At 38.5% G+C, this 18,050-nt stretch overlaps 9 protein-coding genes across 11 annotated transcripts in view; all 9 read right to left on the bottom strand.

The window, feature by feature from the left end:
• Positions 1 to 682: 682 nt before the first annotated feature.
• Positions 683 to 1,830, bottom strand: LOC108950287 (protein RRP5 homolog). Its single transcript, XM_018815625.2, has 7 exons — positions 1,717 to 1,830; positions 1,511 to 1,630; positions 1,369 to 1,456; positions 1,231 to 1,304; positions 1,063 to 1,180; positions 876 to 1,004; positions 683 to 826 (listed from the first exon to the last, which is right to left on the bottom strand). The coding sequence occupies exons 1-7, from the start codon at positions 1,807 to 1,809 to the stop codon at positions 696 to 698; spliced, it is 753 nt and encodes a 250-aa protein (XP_018671170.1). The 5' UTR covers positions 1,810 to 1,830; the 3' UTR covers positions 683 to 695.
• Positions 1,831 to 1,874: 44 nt separating this feature from the next.
• Positions 1,875 to 2,351, bottom strand: LOC113475078 (ribonuclease P/MRP protein subunit POP5-like). Its single transcript, XM_026838523.1, has one exon. It carries the CDS (start codon positions 2,349 to 2,351, stop codon positions 1,875 to 1,877), a length of 477 nt encoding a protein of 158 aa, XP_026694324.1.
• LOC100187497 (COMM domain-containing protein 4-like) lies at positions 1,969 to 3,009 on the bottom strand. Its single transcript, XM_009863672.3, has one exon. The coding sequence runs from the start codon at positions 2,977 to 2,979 to the stop codon at positions 2,413 to 2,415; it is 567 nt and encodes a 188-aa protein (XP_009861974.1). The 5' UTR covers positions 2,980 to 3,009; the 3' UTR covers positions 1,969 to 2,412.
• LOC101243161 (zinc finger protein 317-like) lies at positions 2,984 to 3,831 on the bottom strand. The gene has a single exon (XM_004227087.4). It carries the CDS (start codon positions 3,803 to 3,805, stop codon positions 3,026 to 3,028), a length of 780 nt encoding a protein of 259 aa, XP_004227135.1. The 5' UTR covers positions 3,806 to 3,831; the 3' UTR covers positions 2,984 to 3,025.
• Positions 2,984 to 7,795, bottom strand: LOC100177262 (histamine H2 receptor). The gene is made up of 9 exons (XM_002125949.4): positions 7,573 to 7,795; positions 7,167 to 7,370; positions 6,605 to 6,722; positions 6,085 to 6,288; positions 5,721 to 5,862; positions 5,234 to 5,549; positions 4,998 to 5,070; positions 4,771 to 4,941; positions 2,984 to 4,600 (listed from the first exon to the last, which is right to left on the bottom strand). Exons 1-9 carry the CDS (start codon positions 7,640 to 7,642, stop codon positions 4,042 to 4,044), a joined length of 1,857 nt encoding a protein of 618 aa, XP_002125985.1. The 5' UTR covers positions 7,643 to 7,795; the 3' UTR covers positions 2,984 to 4,041.
• A 9-nt stretch (positions 7,796 to 7,804) lies between these two features.
• On the bottom strand, positions 7,805 to 12,568 carry LOC100179607 (metal transporter CNNM4). Of its 3 annotated transcripts, none has more exons than XM_026838527.1 (12): positions 12,427 to 12,568; positions 12,002 to 12,372; positions 11,629 to 11,902; positions 11,368 to 11,573; positions 11,171 to 11,317; positions 10,832 to 11,048; positions 10,415 to 10,558; positions 10,059 to 10,360; positions 9,869 to 10,007; positions 9,691 to 9,815; positions 9,384 to 9,490; positions 7,805 to 8,618 (listed from the first exon to the last, which is right to left on the bottom strand). In XM_026838527.1, the coding sequence occupies exons 1-12, from the start codon at positions 12,509 to 12,511 to the stop codon at positions 8,285 to 8,287; spliced, it is 2,451 nt and encodes an 816-aa protein (XP_026694328.1). In that variant the 5' UTR covers positions 12,512 to 12,568; the 3' UTR covers positions 7,805 to 8,284. The 3 variants fall into 3 exon arrangements, with proteins under 3 accessions (XP_026694328.1, XP_009861982.1, XP_018671169.1); XM_009863680.3 differs by having other exon boundaries at positions 8,040 to 8,594; XM_018815624.2 differs by lacking the exon at positions 7,805 to 8,618 and adding an exon at positions 8,633 to 8,842.
• On the bottom strand, positions 12,535 to 14,738 carry LOC100181928 (crooked neck-like protein 1). Its single transcript, XM_002125917.4, has one exon. The coding sequence runs from the start codon at positions 14,671 to 14,673 to the stop codon at positions 12,616 to 12,618; it is 2,058 nt and encodes a 685-aa protein (XP_002125953.1). The 5' UTR covers positions 14,674 to 14,738; the 3' UTR covers positions 12,535 to 12,615.
• Positions 14,739 to 15,718: 980 nt separating this feature from the next.
• LOC100184300 (protein mago nashi homolog) lies at positions 15,719 to 16,792 on the bottom strand. The gene is made up of 4 exons (XM_002125780.4): positions 16,577 to 16,792; positions 16,357 to 16,526; positions 15,950 to 16,072; positions 15,719 to 15,898 (listed from the first exon to the last, which is right to left on the bottom strand). The coding sequence occupies exons 1-4, from the start codon at positions 16,662 to 16,664 to the stop codon at positions 15,839 to 15,841; spliced, it is 441 nt and encodes a 146-aa protein (XP_002125816.1). The 5' UTR covers positions 16,665 to 16,792; the 3' UTR covers positions 15,719 to 15,838.
• Positions 16,793 to 16,818: 26 nt separating this feature from the next.
• Positions 16,819 to 18,050, bottom strand: part of LOC100176517 (protein Hook homolog 3) — a gene marked incomplete in the record, with an annotated part of 6,565 nt that continues 5,333 nt past the window's right edge. The window contains 2 exon segments of the mRNA XM_026838528.1: positions 16,819 to 17,604; positions 17,663 to 17,787. Of these exon segments, the coding sequence (XP_026694329.1) occupies positions 17,586 to 17,604; positions 17,663 to 17,787 (144 nt within the window).

The following is an 18,050-nucleotide window of genomic DNA, read 5'->3' as shown; positions in this document are numbered from 1 at the left end:
TTGTTGATTGTATGGAGAGGTATTGTGATGTCATGTATTGTGATGTCACCACTCTATATTATGACATCATAGATTCATCATCACCGGACATCGCAACCAACGAAGTTCCGATTCACACAAAACATGGAAATCTTATAACCCGTCTTGATAATCATGGAAATAACAAATTCAACAAACCTTATTACGTAACAATGAATCATAGAAACCAGGTGTTTATGACATCATATATGATAACAATGAATGTTTATGACATCATATATGATAACAATGAATGTTTTTGACATCACAACAACAGATACTCATTAGCGACAATCGTAACAACTGCGTGAAAGTGTTCGACAAACACGGAAAGTATCTCAACAAGTTCGGAAACTTTGGCGCTCGACGGGGGGAACTGAGGTCACCACTAGGTGTCCAAACCGATTGTTGCGGAAATATAATTATTTGTGATTACGGCAACCAAAGGTGCGGTTTGTTCGTTTGTTTTATAAATTAAAAACTTCTATGTTTACAGAATATCTATGTATAGTAGCGGGGGATGGTACTTAAAGGAGTTGATCGAAAAGTCTGAAACTTTGGGTCAACCTGTTGCTATGGCAACTTACGGAGATCGCCGACTCGCCGTCAGCAGTATCGGGCGATTCAGCATTTTTGACTTTGCACAAAACGAGGAATTCCCTGTGTTAAATTATATTTCATAGAAATCTTACCAAAGTTTTGTTCATTTTCTTCTTCTCATTTGAAAGAATTAAAATTTTTCCGCCATTTTTCACCTCGACGATGACACAGCGTATAACCCCCCCTGTTGGTAGATGTGTCTCGGGATCTACAAGCAACCATTATTACATCATATAGGTTGTTTATTACAATCCCACCTTTATATTTAAGCGGCAAAAACCCCGATGTCCCATCTTTTCCAATATCGAGCTGGAAACCGTGATCTTCTTTTGATTTAACGGAAGCGGCGACGAACATCCCGGGGTGGAGGGCAGTGAAATTAAGATCTATTAACAATGATGTCATAATCAATATGTATGATGTCATAATCAACAACAAACTTACTTGCGTTAACACACTGGGGGTCGATAGAGAGTTGTAAACTTTTTGTGACGGGATTGACACTTGCCACCGAACATACCAACAACTCCCCAACTTTAAATATTTCGTTCAAAGGAGTCGTCTGTAAATATATTTGTTACAAACAGTTTATGATGATGTCATAATACCAACCGTTTCATCACAATACAAAGTTTTCTCCAACTTTTCGCTGAATGTTCGGGATATTCTCGTTGCTTTTACGTAACCTGAGATATAAATAATAATGTCATAACATGATGATGTCATAGTAGATAATGATGTCATAATCACCTATCAAATGATCAGGTAGACACATGACCAGTTCAAGTTCGTAAATGTCTTTTACACACCCCACAAACAACATTCCAACTTCAACTTTCTGCAAAAATATTTCTTCGTTTTTTTATTTTAAACTTTATATTTTACTTTTTACCTTAAATTGCAAAACTTCTACGTTTTGTTTTTTAACAATTTCTTCTTCAATATCCTCCTCAAAATCTTTTTCTTTTTTCCGAATTTTTTTATCTTTTTTTTCGGAAGTTTTAAAACGATTCTGTTAGAAAACATAGAAATATTACAATAATACTGTCAACATAAAAACAATATATTAACACTGCCAACATAGAAACAACATATTACCTCAGTAAATAAGTTTTCGTTTCCATTATCTTGAAATTTACGTTTTTGTGTTGTTGTCGTTGGCTTGCCCCGTGGAAAACATAATTCAGACATTTTAAAATAATTTCTAAAGTTTAATAAAACAAGAATTATAAAAAATCAACAATAAAACACAAACATCAAATAATTTTAGTCCCTTTGTCAAATACTGATTTTCGTATTTTGTTTGCAAGAGCTTCATTTTCGCAACGTTGTAAAATAATTTCAATTTTCTTTTTGTTGAACTTAATGATGAATTTTTGTGCCGACCTGATCGTCCCGCTCACATGTACGGTGTTGACCAAACAATCAACAATCCTCCCAAGTTTCTTATCCTTTCCAAGCAAGTCACATTTTACCGACTTTATAAATGGCAACACTGATCCCAACATTTTATGAAATTGCCGCCGAACTCGAATCAAAATTAAATTCGTGTAAATGTTCAAATATTTCACGCTGAGATTTGATTGAATGCAAGCCACACCATTATCACCATAGAAATCTTCAAGCAGGGAATTAATGGCGTCGTACAAAACTTTGTGCCCAATTCGGTGGCCGAGACAATCATCATCAAATATAATGTTAACTAAATAATATCTATGTTTAAGTCTTACCATCTAAATAAACAATTAATAAAATATAATGAATAATAATAAACATATTGCACAAAATAATGATTTAGATTTCAATTTGTTCAATCTGGGTTTGGACTTGCTTGAGCTCGTCGAGTAATTGTTTCAACTTTGATTCTTCCACAGCAAAGCTAACGACCCCTGACCCCATCGACACCCGAACATCGACGACCCTTGACCCCCCGACCCCAGGGTTAATCTTCCAATCCACTCCGACAACCCGACCACTTCGCCGCAAACTTCTCTCCAAAAACTTTTCTCGTAAACTTTCCACGTTACGCTCGAACGACTTACATAACGCCACAGAGTGTTCCTTCGGCAATCCAAGCTGTTGCAACTCATCAAGCAGTGTTTCCCAACCAATATCATGTTTTGTTGCGCTCGATAAAATAAATTCCAACCCCGCAACACTGGCCTTCACCCCCCCAACCCCAAGCTTCGCATCCAAAGTTATTTTTTCAACTTTTTCAAAATCCAGTTTTCCTTCGTTCATGGATTTCAAGACTTGTGAAACGAGAAGTTTCATTTTAACGGAAGTTAGTCGAGCTAAGGTGTTAATTTCTGCCAAAACCCAATCAGGGCAATCTAATCCGCCACAAAACCTAAACCTCATTCTGTCTAAAACATAATATTTGTTAACAAAACAAAAACACAGTAACTTAATTATTTTCAACGTCTGGTACTTCAGTCAAACATATTTGATGGTTATTTAACATATGTTGTTTCACGGCATCTTCGCCACGCAAACATTGAAGACAAAGTCCACAAACAAAGTTTTTTAACTCTTGGTTTTCCTGGTGTAGCTCCACCATGTGGTTGTTATACGTCTCTAAATCTCCGAACAGCGAACCACAAAAATCACATTTCCATGTTTGGCTCATTGTTGTTTCCAACGGAATTTCTTCAGAGTTTTTAACATTGTCATCTTTGAGTGCCGAACAATTATTAATATGATCATTACAAACATTAAAATTTTTATGTTTGAACTCACAATGCGGGCACGCGAACACACTCGATGTTGAATGTTTGTCCTTAATGTGTTGGGCCAAACTTTTCTTATAAAAATAAGCTCTTCCACAAATTTCACAAATTTCATCTTTTACTGTCTTGTTATGAGTTATTAAATGATTATGTAAAGTACATTTCTGGATAAAAGCTTTGCTACAAACTTGGCAAACATAAGGTCTTTCACCTGTATGCATACGTTCATGTATTCTCTTATCTTTCAAATATAGAAACTTATACCCACAATACGAGCACACGTGTTTCTTTTCCCGGTGATTTCGAAAATGTCGCTGGAGTCGAATCTTTGACTCGAATTCTTTTCGACAACTTTCTGTCGGACAAATAAAAGGAGGCTCGTCTGGTAAATTCGAAACTCTTTTCTTGGATCCTATTGTGACATCATCAGTGACGTCAACAACCACGGTGCTCGCCATCTCACGTGTTGCAAAACAAGCACCCTCTGTGACGTCACATAGCGTGTTGATCCAACCGCGACACGTGCGGCCAAAATATTTTTAAATAGAAATTTATATTTATATGAACCAGCGTGTAAGAGATTTGCAATAAAAACATTTTCAACAAATGGCTCGCACGAAATATGATTAAAATGAACTTCATGGCCGTGTAAACATTGATAGGTAAAAACACATGTGTTGCAAGATAGGTAGCATCAAGTTGCATGCTGTTGTCCGAACGGTGAAATCTTTGATCGGGAACTTTTATGTTTCGTTGTCGCAACGATATCTTTATGTGCGTCTTCGAGCGAGTCATTTACAAAAGGTCGTGAAATATTTGGGTGAATTTTGTTCCCATGGCTACCTCTGACATCACAATCATTCGTTACGGTTAGTTGGTTTGTGACATCATCGGGGGTTGGGGTGTGGGGGTGGGAAATCCCCTCATCAGGGGGAATCCCTGGGTCACCCTCGCTGAACCGCGACACAAAAGAGTTCCACATGGTGTCACTAGAGTGACGATGCGGCCAAATTAACGTTCGACTGTTCGTTGAATTGTTTAACTCAGATTCTGTTTCGTCTTCATCAAAGTCTGATGTGATGTATATGACATCATCATCGATGACATCATCACGTAAACAATCTCTTGAACAACGAACATCGACACGCTTATCGACCACGGATGAAGGACGAACATCTTCGACCTCGTCTACCACTTGGTGGGGCTCACTCGCACCAGTCGGCAACTGGGTTGGTGAGTTGTTGTTGTTGTTGCTAAGGAACAATTTAATATTATTTCCTGGTTTGTAAAACATTTCCTGGCATTTATTTGCGAAGCGATGTTTCAATGTTCAGGTCGTTTATCGGGATGAAAGAAAAATGTTTGTAAGACGTTAAAATGTCGTTACACAAATAAACGCAAGAAATACAAAGATTTATTTTACTTTTTCCCGGAGGCTACGAGATGAAGTCCGTCGGTTGCTGCGTAAAGCACCGGAACTCGGAACAACACGTTATCGCCACTAGATGTCCCGTTTATCGTTACTTTCTCGCTTGGAATGTTCGACGAGACACTAGAGGGGGCTGTGGCGTGTTTGATCGAAGATTTAGGATTTCTATAAAAAATAAAACTTTAATTTAAACAAACAAACAATTAAAATAAACAACCAACATTTTCTTTCGTTTATTTTCGTTCAACCTCCGGCGTTGCCTTCTTCTATGGCGTGGGTTCGATCGTAAGTGACCTAAACAAACGTATTTATTACATCACAACTCCCAATGTTTGAATGAATGTGAACATAATAGCATTGTTGAAACGCAAACAATGGGTGTAACAATGGTCATTCACGCTTCGATTGTTCACCCATTGTCCTCGAACAAAGTTGATTATTCACAACAATGGCTCACCATTATTAATTATGCTTGTAGCATTTGAACACAGAATCCAGTTTTTAATTCTTTTCCAATATTCCTTGAAATAAATGAAAGTAACGACCGGGTACAACGAGGAAAAACAGAACATCATCCAGGATAACACGGTTTGGAAATAAAACTTCGACCCGTCCACCTTAATCGTAGAGTTGTTGGCCGGGTAAAAAGCCCCGCCTACATTTAGTTGGGTCAGAGTATCCAGGATGACATACGGAGCTTTAAACGCCATGAAAAGAAACAATAGCAACGAAACAAACTTCGCAGAACGAGCTTCTTTCAATAACATCGACTCCTGTGACATCATAATTATTATTATGACCTAATAATTAATATTGTGACATCATAAAGTTATTACATAGGAAAATATGCTTAAACACCCAAGAGTTGGTATAACACTACTACACAAGTAAAAACATATTTATGATAAATTGTTCGGAAGATTATGACATCATAATAATGTTACCTGCAAACAATATACTGTATAATGCGGTGTACTCGACGTTCGGATTCGTTTCCGTTCGTATTTTGCTCGTTTGTTTACGAGATGAAGAAAAACAATTGTTATCAACAATGGAATGATGAAACAAAGGATCAACAATAACACTCTGTGATGTCATAAACAAAAGTTTAAACATCGTGCATGAGGGGGAACTAATTTGGTTTCCACATTTATTGTTTTATTTAAAATATGACTAAATATGTTTAACCACCTACTGTTGGTTGTTCTATCAACCTCTAAAGTAAAAAATATAAACCAAAATACTTTGCGTACCATGTCACCCCACTGCATATATTGTGTATGTTACAACCAGCAATAATTAACTTACACAAACGCAACGGAAGTTCCTTCAACCAAACCACACAAACACCTTTCCACAAACGGACGAGCCGTTACCCCCAACATCCGGTTTTGGAACAACAAGGGAAGCGCAAAAATAAACGATTGTATCCAAGTGTAAAGCACAGCGTAGTTTGCATGGTGGACACTAGAGTGCGTGTGGTACTTTGTGAGTCGCGTTACGGCGAGGAATCTACAACGATAGATATGTGTTGGTTACTTAATGATTCTATTCATAACACAGACTATGTCCAAATTTAATGATAAATATGTTGGTGACTTATTTATCCTGGGCTAACAGGGCAACGACACTTGTTACCACACATGTTTTTATGTATGGCCGATAATTTGGACAACCCATTAGTGACCACTGGGTTGGAGCATTTCGGTAAGTGTCTTGCCCAAAGACACATACGCCCACAATGGTAGCAGCAAGCCTTTAGCTGGAGATGAGTACGCTAACCACGACCACAAAATAATTATTATCCCCAACTAACCCTAACAATCACCTGTCAATAGCCATCGCGGAAATCGTTAAAAATATCCCAGTGTTTTGTAGTTGAACAAACGAGGCGTTAAACCCCGTGAGGAAATCCCCAAAGTTCCAAGTTTCTTCGATTGAAAAACCTGGAGGATGGGGGTGAAAGTTACTTTTGAACAGGGGGTGTGAAAGTTACTTTTGAACAGGGGTGTGAAAGTTACTTTTGAACGGGGGTGTGAAAGTTACTTTTGAACGGGGGTGTGAAAGTTACTTTTGAACAGGGGTGTGAAAGTTACTTTTGAACGGGGGTGCGAAAGTTACTTTTGAACAGGGGTGTGAAAGTTACTTCTGAACGGGGTGTGAAAGTTACTTTTGAACAGGGGGTGTGAAAGTTACTTTTGAACAGGGGGTGTGAAAGTTACTTTTGAAGGGGGGTGTGAAAGTTACTTCTAAAGGGGGGTGTGAAAGTTACTTCTGAACGAGGGGTGTGAAAGTTACTTCTGAACGAGGGGTGTGAAAGTTACTTTGTTTTACACAACCACCACAGTATACACAAGATACTTCATCAACAACTACAATTATATTGTTACCTGTTGCTAAAGATATCGTGAGCGCGCATTCCAACAAACCATAAGATGCCAAACTTAATATAAAAGCATTGAATGGATTGTGTCGATTGTTGCGACTTTGTGCGACCGATAAAACAACTAAAGAATTTCCAATCAGCGATAAAACGAGAAGAAACAAAAGAACAATCGTTCGAAGAACAACAAAAGTATTGTCGTCTACAACAACTGCAAGATATTTCATTAAATATTTCAAACTATAAATTGATATAAAATAATTCGGTTTAGCAGCCAAGCTTTTATTTGACACTTTTACTCAAGTAGTTTTTACCCATAGCGTGTTTTAACGACTATATCTTAAACTAATTTAATCTTTGTTAATTGTAATCAAACAGATAAATACTCAAATTTTACATAACATAAGTTTTACCGCCAACAAAATCCACCGTCGTAGGGCTTGTAGTTTTCTCTGCAGACAGGGTTACTCCAACATCCGACATTTTATCCCATCGTTCAAATCACTCTTGTAAGTTTAACTATTGTTTGAACAATTAACACGAGGGTTTGTGATGATTGCTAAGTAGTGCCAAGTGGTTACAAGGCGCACTAACTTACGGTGAGACCACAATATCTTAAACAAATCTATCTATGAAAATTAAATCGCAATATTTTAGATAAAGTTAAAAACAACCATGCACGCAGAACCAACTTTGGTTTGCGACAAAAATGTTTTAACCAAACAATTCTACCAGATGGCCCCACACTGCCACCACGCGGACAAGCTAAGTGGGAAAATATATTCTTGATGGCGCTAAACGTTATTACTCTTGAGTAAACCTAGCGGATAACTTTCGAAACAATCTCTACCAACAGGTGGAGCAACAGAGCAAAGAAACGTTGGGGAGGTAAAAATTAAAATACCAATTATTCGAGCGCGCATAAGGTACATAAATACATTTTTATTTAAAACCACAACAAAAATACACGAAACAAAAACGCCACTTATTGGAGCCAAACTACAAAAGAAATTAATTTATGATTGGGGACCAGAAATAAAAAATCTGGATCCAAAAATATATATTTTTAGTAAGAAATAAAATTGAAGTGCGTGTAATAAAGGTCATTGTTTATATAACAATGGTTCATTGTTTAAGGAGGTTAGTTCTTTCATTAGAAGCTCCCGGGTTTGATTTTAAACTTTGAGTTTCAAGGTTTTCATCGAGGGGTCGCGGAGAGTTCACGGCCATAATCAATGAACCGTGATGAACTCGATCACCCGCAACGTTCGCATATTTTGCTGCAATCGCCATCAAGTGACCAGACGACACGCTTTTACTTTGTAAGTACGGGGCACGTTGGCGCGCGAGGTCAGGGTGACTTTGGGACAAACAACTCCCATCGTCCTCATCGTTGTTGTGTTCGTTGTTATTGTTTTTCGATGCAACTTCCAAACTGGAACAATAGTTTTGCAAAAATCTATAAAATTCCACATGGGGTTAATACATGCATTATACCGGTACGATATTTCATCCCATAAACAATTGCTACGGCAGATTGTGCAATTTGAGGTGCATATTCAACATAGAAATCTTATAAACCTTACTCATAAACTTTTGCTTCTGCTTTCTAAAATACGAGCGAAATATTTGGCTTGAAATCGCCCCCTGAAGCCTGTCTCATCTTGCCTCACTTCCTCAAAACTATGGAAACAAACCTCAAATTTACTGCATGTGTTGCTGCTGTCAAGTAAATAAATATGACAAAGCTTACAAGATGGCATTTACAGCGTCCCATCTCACCCCACATTCACGGCGTCCCATTTTACCCCTCATTCGCAGTGTCCCATCTTACCCCGCATTTACGTTTTCCCGTTTTACCTCACCTTTACAGCGTCCCATCTCCCCACACACCCACAGTGTCCCATCTCACCCCACATTCACGGCGTCCCGTCTCACCCCACAATCACATTGTCCCATATTACCCCACAATCACGGTGTCCCATCTCACCCCACATTCACAGTGTCCCATCTTACCCCACATTTACAGTGTCGCATCTTACCCTACATTCACGGCGTCCCGTCTCACCCCACAATCACATTGTCCCATATTACCCCACAATCACGGTGTCCCATCTCACCCCACATCCACAGTGTCCCATCTTACCCCACATTTACAGTGCCGCATCTTACCCTACATTCACAGTGTCCCATCTTACCCTACATTCACAGTGTCCCATCTTACCTCGGTACTTCGGTCACGGGTGGTTGGGTTTCAGTCGCTGCTTCTGATTGGCTGTCCTCGGCCATGCGTGTCGCTCGTATCGCGTTCAAGTATTGTTTGCGAGACACCTGGTGGTCATGGAAATATTATAAGTTAAACAAATAAAAGTATTACAGGGTAAACACATAGAAATATTATAAAGTAAACACATAGAAATATTATAAAGTAAACACATAGAAATATTATAAAGTAAACACATAGAAATATTATAAAGTAAACACATAGAAATATTCTAAAGTAAACACATAGAAATATTATAAAACCTTACCTTTATAAACTTGACATCAGTTGTTGCAATAAGTGCATAGTCGGGCACAAAGTGCTGAGTCATCCTCGTAAGGTCGGGTGTCGACGGGGTTTCTGTCTCCGGAGATAATTGTGACGAGGACAATGCTGTGAAAGTGATGCCATAAAAGCCATAATCAGCCACATGATGTCATAATTACAATTATTTCGATGCGATTTCTTCCCGATAGAAGTCGTCGAAACATCGGCAGCGGGCATTAGGGCCATTGTTCCGTAATAAGTAAACGGACCGCTGTCGAACTCCAAATTTTCCTTGCCAACTTTGACCTTTACTTGACCCTGTGACATCATAATGTATCAATGACATCACAATACACGCAGCCATCTTACCTCAAGCACGAGAACAAAATAATCGGACGCAACATTCTGTTGATAAATTAAAAGTTTGTCGCGATTATTGTCGTGTTCTTCAAGTTTCAACACAACAACAACATCTTGTTTCAACAAACGAAGCAAAACTTTTTCCGAGATTATTTTAAACGGCTCAACCTCAGCCCGTAGGAACCTCAACGCAGCGAGGGTTAGTTGGGGGGAAACCCGGGGTTTCTTGTCGCCACCGGACTCGGAGAAAAGTGACAAATCGACAGGAATGGCTTGTCGCATCACGTTTAACTTCTTGGTTTTGTTGTCAGCTGTAAAGTTTTAAAGTTTATGATTTGCAAAACATTAACGAACACACAACTTACTATAAACATCAGTTTCATCGATTATCTCCGATTTTATAATTTCTTCGATTACATCTTCCATTGTTATGATACCTATGACCTCATAATAAGGATCTCCCGGTCCCTCGTTGTTAACCCGATGAACGATCGCCATGTGGAAAGTACCTGAAGGGGAATATCCAGAACATACATTACGAAGTTTACTAAATATGAAGTTTTTGACACTCGACCCTCTCAGTCAAATCTGCTACAAAATATGTAACAAACAAAATCCAAACAAACTGTTTACACTTATTTATATATTTTGCTTAAAATTGCCTCGTCGTCTCTTAATTAAACAGAACGAATAGTTTTATTGATTACTGATTAATGCAGTTGAGTAAACCCCAGTGTTGGCTTGCATTGCCATCTCGTTGCCTCCAGTGTAGGCAGACCCACCTGTTTTAAATTCATCGAGTAGTTTATCGAGCGTTATATCGTTAAACACAAAGTTGAGAGGGTGTTGGTAGAATTTGCACACGGTACGTAGCGGCATGCAGTCATCCGGGTCAACAAATGCGAGATCTTTAACGAATAATATCGACGTAATATTCGTTCGTTCAACGTCAAATACTGGGATTCTTGTGTAACCCGTCGACATTATTTCACGCATCGTCTAAAATAAAAATATTAATGGTTTCTTTATTCAACAAATTATAACAATTAGTAGTTGTATTTATTTAAAACCCTTTTTTTTATTTATTTAAAATAATTATTCATTTTATATAATTAAACTACCTGGAAATCGAGTGTTGACTTGATATCAATCATGAAACAATCAGCGATCGGAGTCATTACGTCTTCAACCGTCTTCGAACGCAACTCTAGCGCCCCCTGGATGATATTTACTTCGTCTTTCGCTAAGTCGTTGTATGGATCCGTCAACTATGACATCATTATTAATTACCCAACGATAACAATCAACCATTGTTTACCTTCAACATCTCCAGCAACTTTACTCGGTTATAAATCGTCCCGATTTCCTTCCCCAGAATAAAGTCAAGTATCTTACTTATGGGATACGATAATATAAACGTCAACACCATAAATATCTTGGTCAACCAGATCGTGTAAGCTCCAACATGGAGTCCATATCTTGAACATAACGCTTGGGGAACAATCTCACCAAATACAACAATACCTGTAATAATGGTTAGTTATGACATCATAAACACACATTATGACATTACACCAACCTGCAGTTGAACCAATAACAGCCATAACACCAGATGTTAAATCTCCAAGCAATATGGTTAGCGTATTATTAACAAGAACGTTCCCAAGTAGTAAAGTACAAAGGAGGAAATTGCCTTTCTTCCTTACAGGGTAAATAAGCGATGCGTATCGTCGCTCGGACTTTGTCCCCGACTTCATCACGATTTGTAAATCCATTGGATCAAGCGACATCAACCCCAGGTTTAAACCCGAGAATAACCCCGACATTAATAGAAGAACGGCGATGATAGTGATCTGAGGATTGTGGGGTTTATGGTGGTGGGGATTGAAGAATAGTTATACAGAATATATAGTGACAAAACGACAGACGTTTACCCATTATATACAGCATACCTGTAATGGGAGTGGTAGCAAACTTTTTGCGGCCGGCACCACCGGGGGTTTCAATAATATTGTTAACCACTTGTCTGCCCCCTGGTGGATGTAGCCACCATCTGAGCGTAAACAAAGGTAGAACAATGACCCATTGTTTGGAACAATGGAGTCGATGTTTGCCGTGACAATGGCCGAGTACGAGGACCTCGTGTGAACGGAATATTTTCCGGACATCGCAAGATCGTCACATGACCTCCCATATTCCGCTGACTCATCGGTAAACTTGATTGATGATGATTCGGTGAAATTATCTCCGAACAACCGAAGATTAAAAGTTGACTCGGCATGCAAAGTGACAACCCCTCCCGTTATGACGCTCGCCACAGATTCTTGGGATAAAAGTTGGTTAGCACTATGAAGTGGAACATGCGTTTCGAACTTACCGTCACGAATACCAACCACCTTCACGCACCAACAAACATCCAGCATCAAAATTAAACAAAATAAACTTTGGAAACATTTTCCCATTTCAAAATAAACTTAAACTGATTCTGCAGACGAATATCGAGTTAATTAATTACAAACGTCATCAACTGTACATTACACAAAGGTCAAATAAAGTTCAAACACAACTATGATTCAGGGGAATCCCCCTCTTCTGATGACTCATCACTCGATGACTCATCGTTTTTGCTTGTCTTCCATTGTTTAGCCATCGCAAGTAGTTTAAGGTTTGGCTGTTCTTGTTCTTCTTCAGGGAAAATATAATCGTAATATTCCTCCCACCCCGCGTCAACCCCCGTCGTCGTTGTCACCTTCTTCCTCTTCTTGACACGTTTCGGCCACAACCTCCCAACACATGACTGTTGGTCCACATTTCCACGTTTTTCTTCGAAAACCTTCCAAGCTTCTAACAAAACCAACCTTTCTTCCTTCGAGCCTGAGGTTTGTAACTTTGAGTTTGCTTGTTTATAAATCGCCCTTGCACGTTCATTGCCATCAGGTGTCTCCTGCGTTGCCTCGAACGCAGCAAAACTCATCCAGACTTTGATATGCTGCGTTCGTTCCAACAAACGTTCGAACAATTTCCTCGCTCGGATTCTCTCGTCTTGATCCAACTCGAAGTCGATATAAGATTTCCATAAAACCTCCGGCATGTCGAGTCGTGGTTGAGCGACCGCGATCTCGTAAATCGCTCGAGCACGATCTGTGTCGCCCAGCAACGACTCCAACTCAGCGAAACGCCACCAAGTTGAGCAATTATCAGGTCCGAACTCGAGGAATTTCTCGTACAGCATTCGGCATCGGTCGAACTCACGCAGTTGGAGCTCTAGTTCGATATAATTCCGAAACAATTTATCTTTCGGACATTTACCGATTGACACACCTAGTATCTTCCGCGCAGCGAGCAAATTGTTTTGACGGATTTCGAAATGTGCGAACATAATCCAAACTTTGGCGAAAGTGAATTTCTTATGTGGGATGACATCAAGACACGATGAATAAACTTGACGTGCACGATCCATGTCTTTTGCTTCCAATTCCTCGTACAACGCATAATTAATCCACAGATAAATATATCGTTTCCATCTTCTCTTCTCACACACAGGGGGTATATTAGCGATGGCTCGTTCGTAAACTTCTCTCGTTGATTCCTCGCTCCCGTCTTCCTCAGCCAACCTTAAGTAGTCAAACCACGCATCATAATTATGAGGGTTCGATTTCACTTCTTCCTCATACTGGAACTTACGTTTGTTCACGATCACATTCTCAATGCCCGAACGATTTCCAAACTTCTTCTCAAATATCGTGTAAGCTTTGAATAAATCCTCAGCAAGAACTTTATCAATTCTGTCGATCGCATATTTATAAATAACTCGAGCACGTTCGTATTCTTTTTGTCGTTCTTCAAACTTTGCGAACCCGACGAACAACGTCGCCTCCAAGTGGTCATCCCCATAAAACTCAACCCCTCGTTCAAACACCGACCTCGACTTCACGACGTACCCGAACTTTTCCTCAAACTTCCCGTATTTGATCCAATTCTTAACATCAGGATGAATGTAAACAAATCTTTCATATATTTGTCGAGCACGCTCAATTTCTTTATATCTTAACTCGAAGTTGATGTAAGATTGCCATGCTTGCTCATCGGGTTCCCATTCCATCCATCGTTCGAACACCTGTCGACACCCAGCCACATTGCCAAGCATCTCTTCCATGTAAACGTATTTGTACCAAAGTTGGTTCGCTCGTGGAAGAATGGTCACCGCACGATCCCAAATATTCCGTGCGTGATTAATTTGTCGATTCCTCATTTCCATCTCTGCGTATTTCAGCCACAATGGGATGTTCCTATGCGCAACGTCGATGCCACGCTCATACACCGAGCGAGCTCGTTGAATTTCTTTCATATTATCCTCAAACGCGGCGTATCGAATCCAGTTTTGAATCGACGCCCGATTTTTACGCAAAGCATCTTCATAAAACTTTCGTTTCCTTAATTTATATTCCTCAAGTTCCTGTGGGTCAGTTATCTTACGCTTGGGGGGTGGCGGGACATTTTCAAGTTGACGCTCTTTCGCTTCCCTTAAAAGTTGTTCAGCTGTTATTTGGATTGGAGCCGGAGCTTTATTGTTGACTTTGGCAATCTTGGGCATTTTCTGTTTCCCGCCCATAGTCGTCTCCATGTTAAACAACTTAAATATAAATATTAAACTAATAACGAACTACGGAATACAAGTTATTTTATTAACGTCAATCAAATACGAAACCTTAATAATTAATCGTCTGTTCTATTAATACTTCATAAAACATTCCCTGACGAATTTCAACTACAAACGCGCATCGTCCCCTAAATATATTTGCCTTCTTCCTTTTTCTCTCGCGTTGACAGGTGAGAGACCAAACCTTCTTCTTGCCCTGACACTATTGATTGTTTCGTCACAAAACTTGAAGTCTCGAATATTAAAAGAAAAAAGGCAATGTGTAAGGTTGGACGAAATATTATGACCACGCTTTTATTAAAATCAGACAGACGCAAGGTTGGATTATTATTATTATGATTACACATGCGTAAAAGCGATGTCGCTAAAAGCTGCGCACACACACGATTGCGCACGACTCATTTTAAACTACGCGCAACTATCACCACGCTTCACCCAGAGCCATAGAAATACCGAGCAGTCCAACCCATTGTTACGTAAAACACAAATTGAACGGCAATTTGGGTCCAAAATAACACAGTAGGTATAGGGAAAATGTATGTTTTTCGGTAAATTACAGAAAAACTTGTGCCTAAAAACAAATTTAAAGGTTGAAAATGTAAAAAACATGTGTTGTTTGTTTTCTGTGTCAAAAAAAGTCAAAAATTAGAATTAGAAGCGGTTGATTTGCGACATTTTAGTCATTTAATGCGGCTAAATTTATACATTTTTTCTATAAAATGTTTGGTAAGGTAAATAGAAGCTGTTTTACACCTTCCCACAAAAGGAGAACACAAACAAAACTTAACAAGTTCGTTTAAACCCATTGTCAAAGTCACCACTTTTGCTCTATTTTGGACACACATAGACGGCAGTTGGACTACTCGGTGTTTGTACGACTCTGGCTTCACCAACCTTGTATTAATGTGAACTGCCTGATACAATACATACGCACATCATATTTATAGCACACAACTTATTTCAACATATTAACATACATAGAATTACTTGGTATTCCATTACCACGATATTTATAAACTTCTGGTTTATTTCACACGACACAGAATACACAAATATAAAAGCGTGGATATCATTGTCTCAGATTGCTTGTCTCCAGTTTTTGAGGTTTCCTCCAAATTTATTTCAATCTTCAGATTGGTTTGATCTTGAAATGCAGCCCAATGAGAGAGAAGACCATACATTTAAGATCCTGTACACAAATATTTACAAACTGTTTGTATCGAATAATTAAAATTACTACCTGCACGAGATAATAAAAACATCGCAGTCCGTCGGAATCTTTACAATCTGTAACGTCAACGAGCGATCCAATCTTTGACGTTGTGAATGAAATATGATCTTTGCCCAAAACTATTTCCAATTCCTATTAAATAATGTTCATTGTTAAAACTCCACATATTATTATTATCAAAACTTTTGTTTCTACGATAACATTGAAAACAAAATGTAGGAACAGCAGCAAGAATATAGAAATATGTAAAAAGACAAGACAAAATATAGCGACAAAACGATTGGTAAAACACGCTTACGGTTTAAAACATATTTAAATTTAATTGGAAGAAAGCGCTCAAAACAAACAAGCAATTTATGTTTAAATAGTTCTTCGTATCAATTATGAATTATTACTACCACTCATGCATAACAAACCTGTCGTCCAACACGATCTGGTGTTGGCCACAAGGTGTCATCCTCTTTCATTATCTCGGAATCATCGATGACACGTTTTAATTCCTCTAACACAGCTTTGTGGACGTAAGCTTCCTTTCGAATCATCGTGTCGTTCTTATAATTTGAATTATTTGCATATCGCAACTTTCCTGTGAAATGACACCATTATTTCCATCCAACACAAACAACAACAACTTACCGTCTGGTCGAAATTCAAACTCCAAAAACTCGTGCCCAAACTTTCCCTTATGGCCCACATAATAACGAAGGTAAAATTCAGAAGCCATTTCAAAATAAAATACCAAATCTAAATTCAAACAAGTTATTTAAAGCTTAACTGATCAATTAATTATATTCGATTAAAACAAACTCCACATAAAACGACTTCCCTTTAAACTGCCGGCAAATATTAAACGCCGCTTCTACAAAAATCACAAAATGTTTCGACTTCATTTTTATTTCGCATCTCAAACGTTTCAAAATCTTTTTTCTAAAACGGATGAGACCAAAGACCGACCAGCTACGTCATAAATTAAAATAAACAAAAATATTTTCACCTCTATCTTGTAATTTGATGAAAAATATAAGTTTGTTAAAATTTGTACCAAGCAATAAAATACGATGGACATATATTTTATACAAATTATTTACAAGATTGTCCTTATCACCACCAGGTTATGTACGTATTGTTTCCTCGTGTGGGCGGGGTGAAACGAACATCTCTGGGGACGAAATAATTTAAACAAAATATTTCGAATAATGTGAAAATACTGGAATGCAAGCTTCACAACACGTCATACCAAACATTGTTACGTCATAATGTTCAACAAACATGCAACTGCATAGAGAATAAATAGATGATTTCTGTGTTTCTTAGTGACGTCACTACTCGATGACGTCATCATACAATGAATGAGACGTGAGACAAAAGAGTTTCCATTTCCTCCCTGTAGTTTTGGCAGCAATTATAATTCGGAAGTTTAAAACTGAAAATAACGGAGTATGACATCACAATCACGTGTATGACATCACATGTACGTCCAACTGGCAAGAGTTTCTGTCACATGGTGGCGTTGTGAGTCGATTTCTTTCCTGGTCGAGCGAAAATAAAACATGCGAACATAAATTGACAACAAAACATAGAAATAAAATATGACTGTTACGCTTGATTAGTTACGAGATCTTCTTTGTCGATGATTATGACATCATTATGCAGTTGTGAGGTAGCTGCATGCAAAACAAGAAAACTAAATGTCATGCAAACACAACAAACATGACGTGATACCTTTGTACAGAGCCCGGGTGTGCACGTCGAGCGCTCGACACTTGTCGCTGCCGTGCTAGAAAAGATTGACCAGGGGTGGTGTGAGAGAGTCGCTCGTCGACCGCTTTTCGATGCATTTGCATTCCCTGTGTTATATAACGTATTTGCATAACCACCATATTATAAACCACACATACGCACCATATTATAAACCACACCTACCCACCATATTATAAACCACACATAACCACCATATTATAAACCACACATACGCACCATATTATAAACCACACATACGCACCATATTATTAACCACACATAACCACCATATTATTACCACACATACACACCATATTATAAACCACACATACCCACCATATTATAAACCACACATACGCACCATATTATA

Source organism: Ciona intestinalis, unplaced genomic scaffold (genome assembly GCF_000224145.3).
Source record: "Ciona intestinalis unplaced genomic scaffold, KH HT000096.1, whole genome shotgun sequence".
Lineage (NCBI taxonomy): Eukaryota > Metazoa > Chordata > Ascidiacea > Phlebobranchia > Cionidae > Ciona > Ciona intestinalis.
The sequence above is the reverse complement of the archived record's forward strand: the minus strand, read 5'-3'. Positions and strand labels throughout refer to the sequence as shown.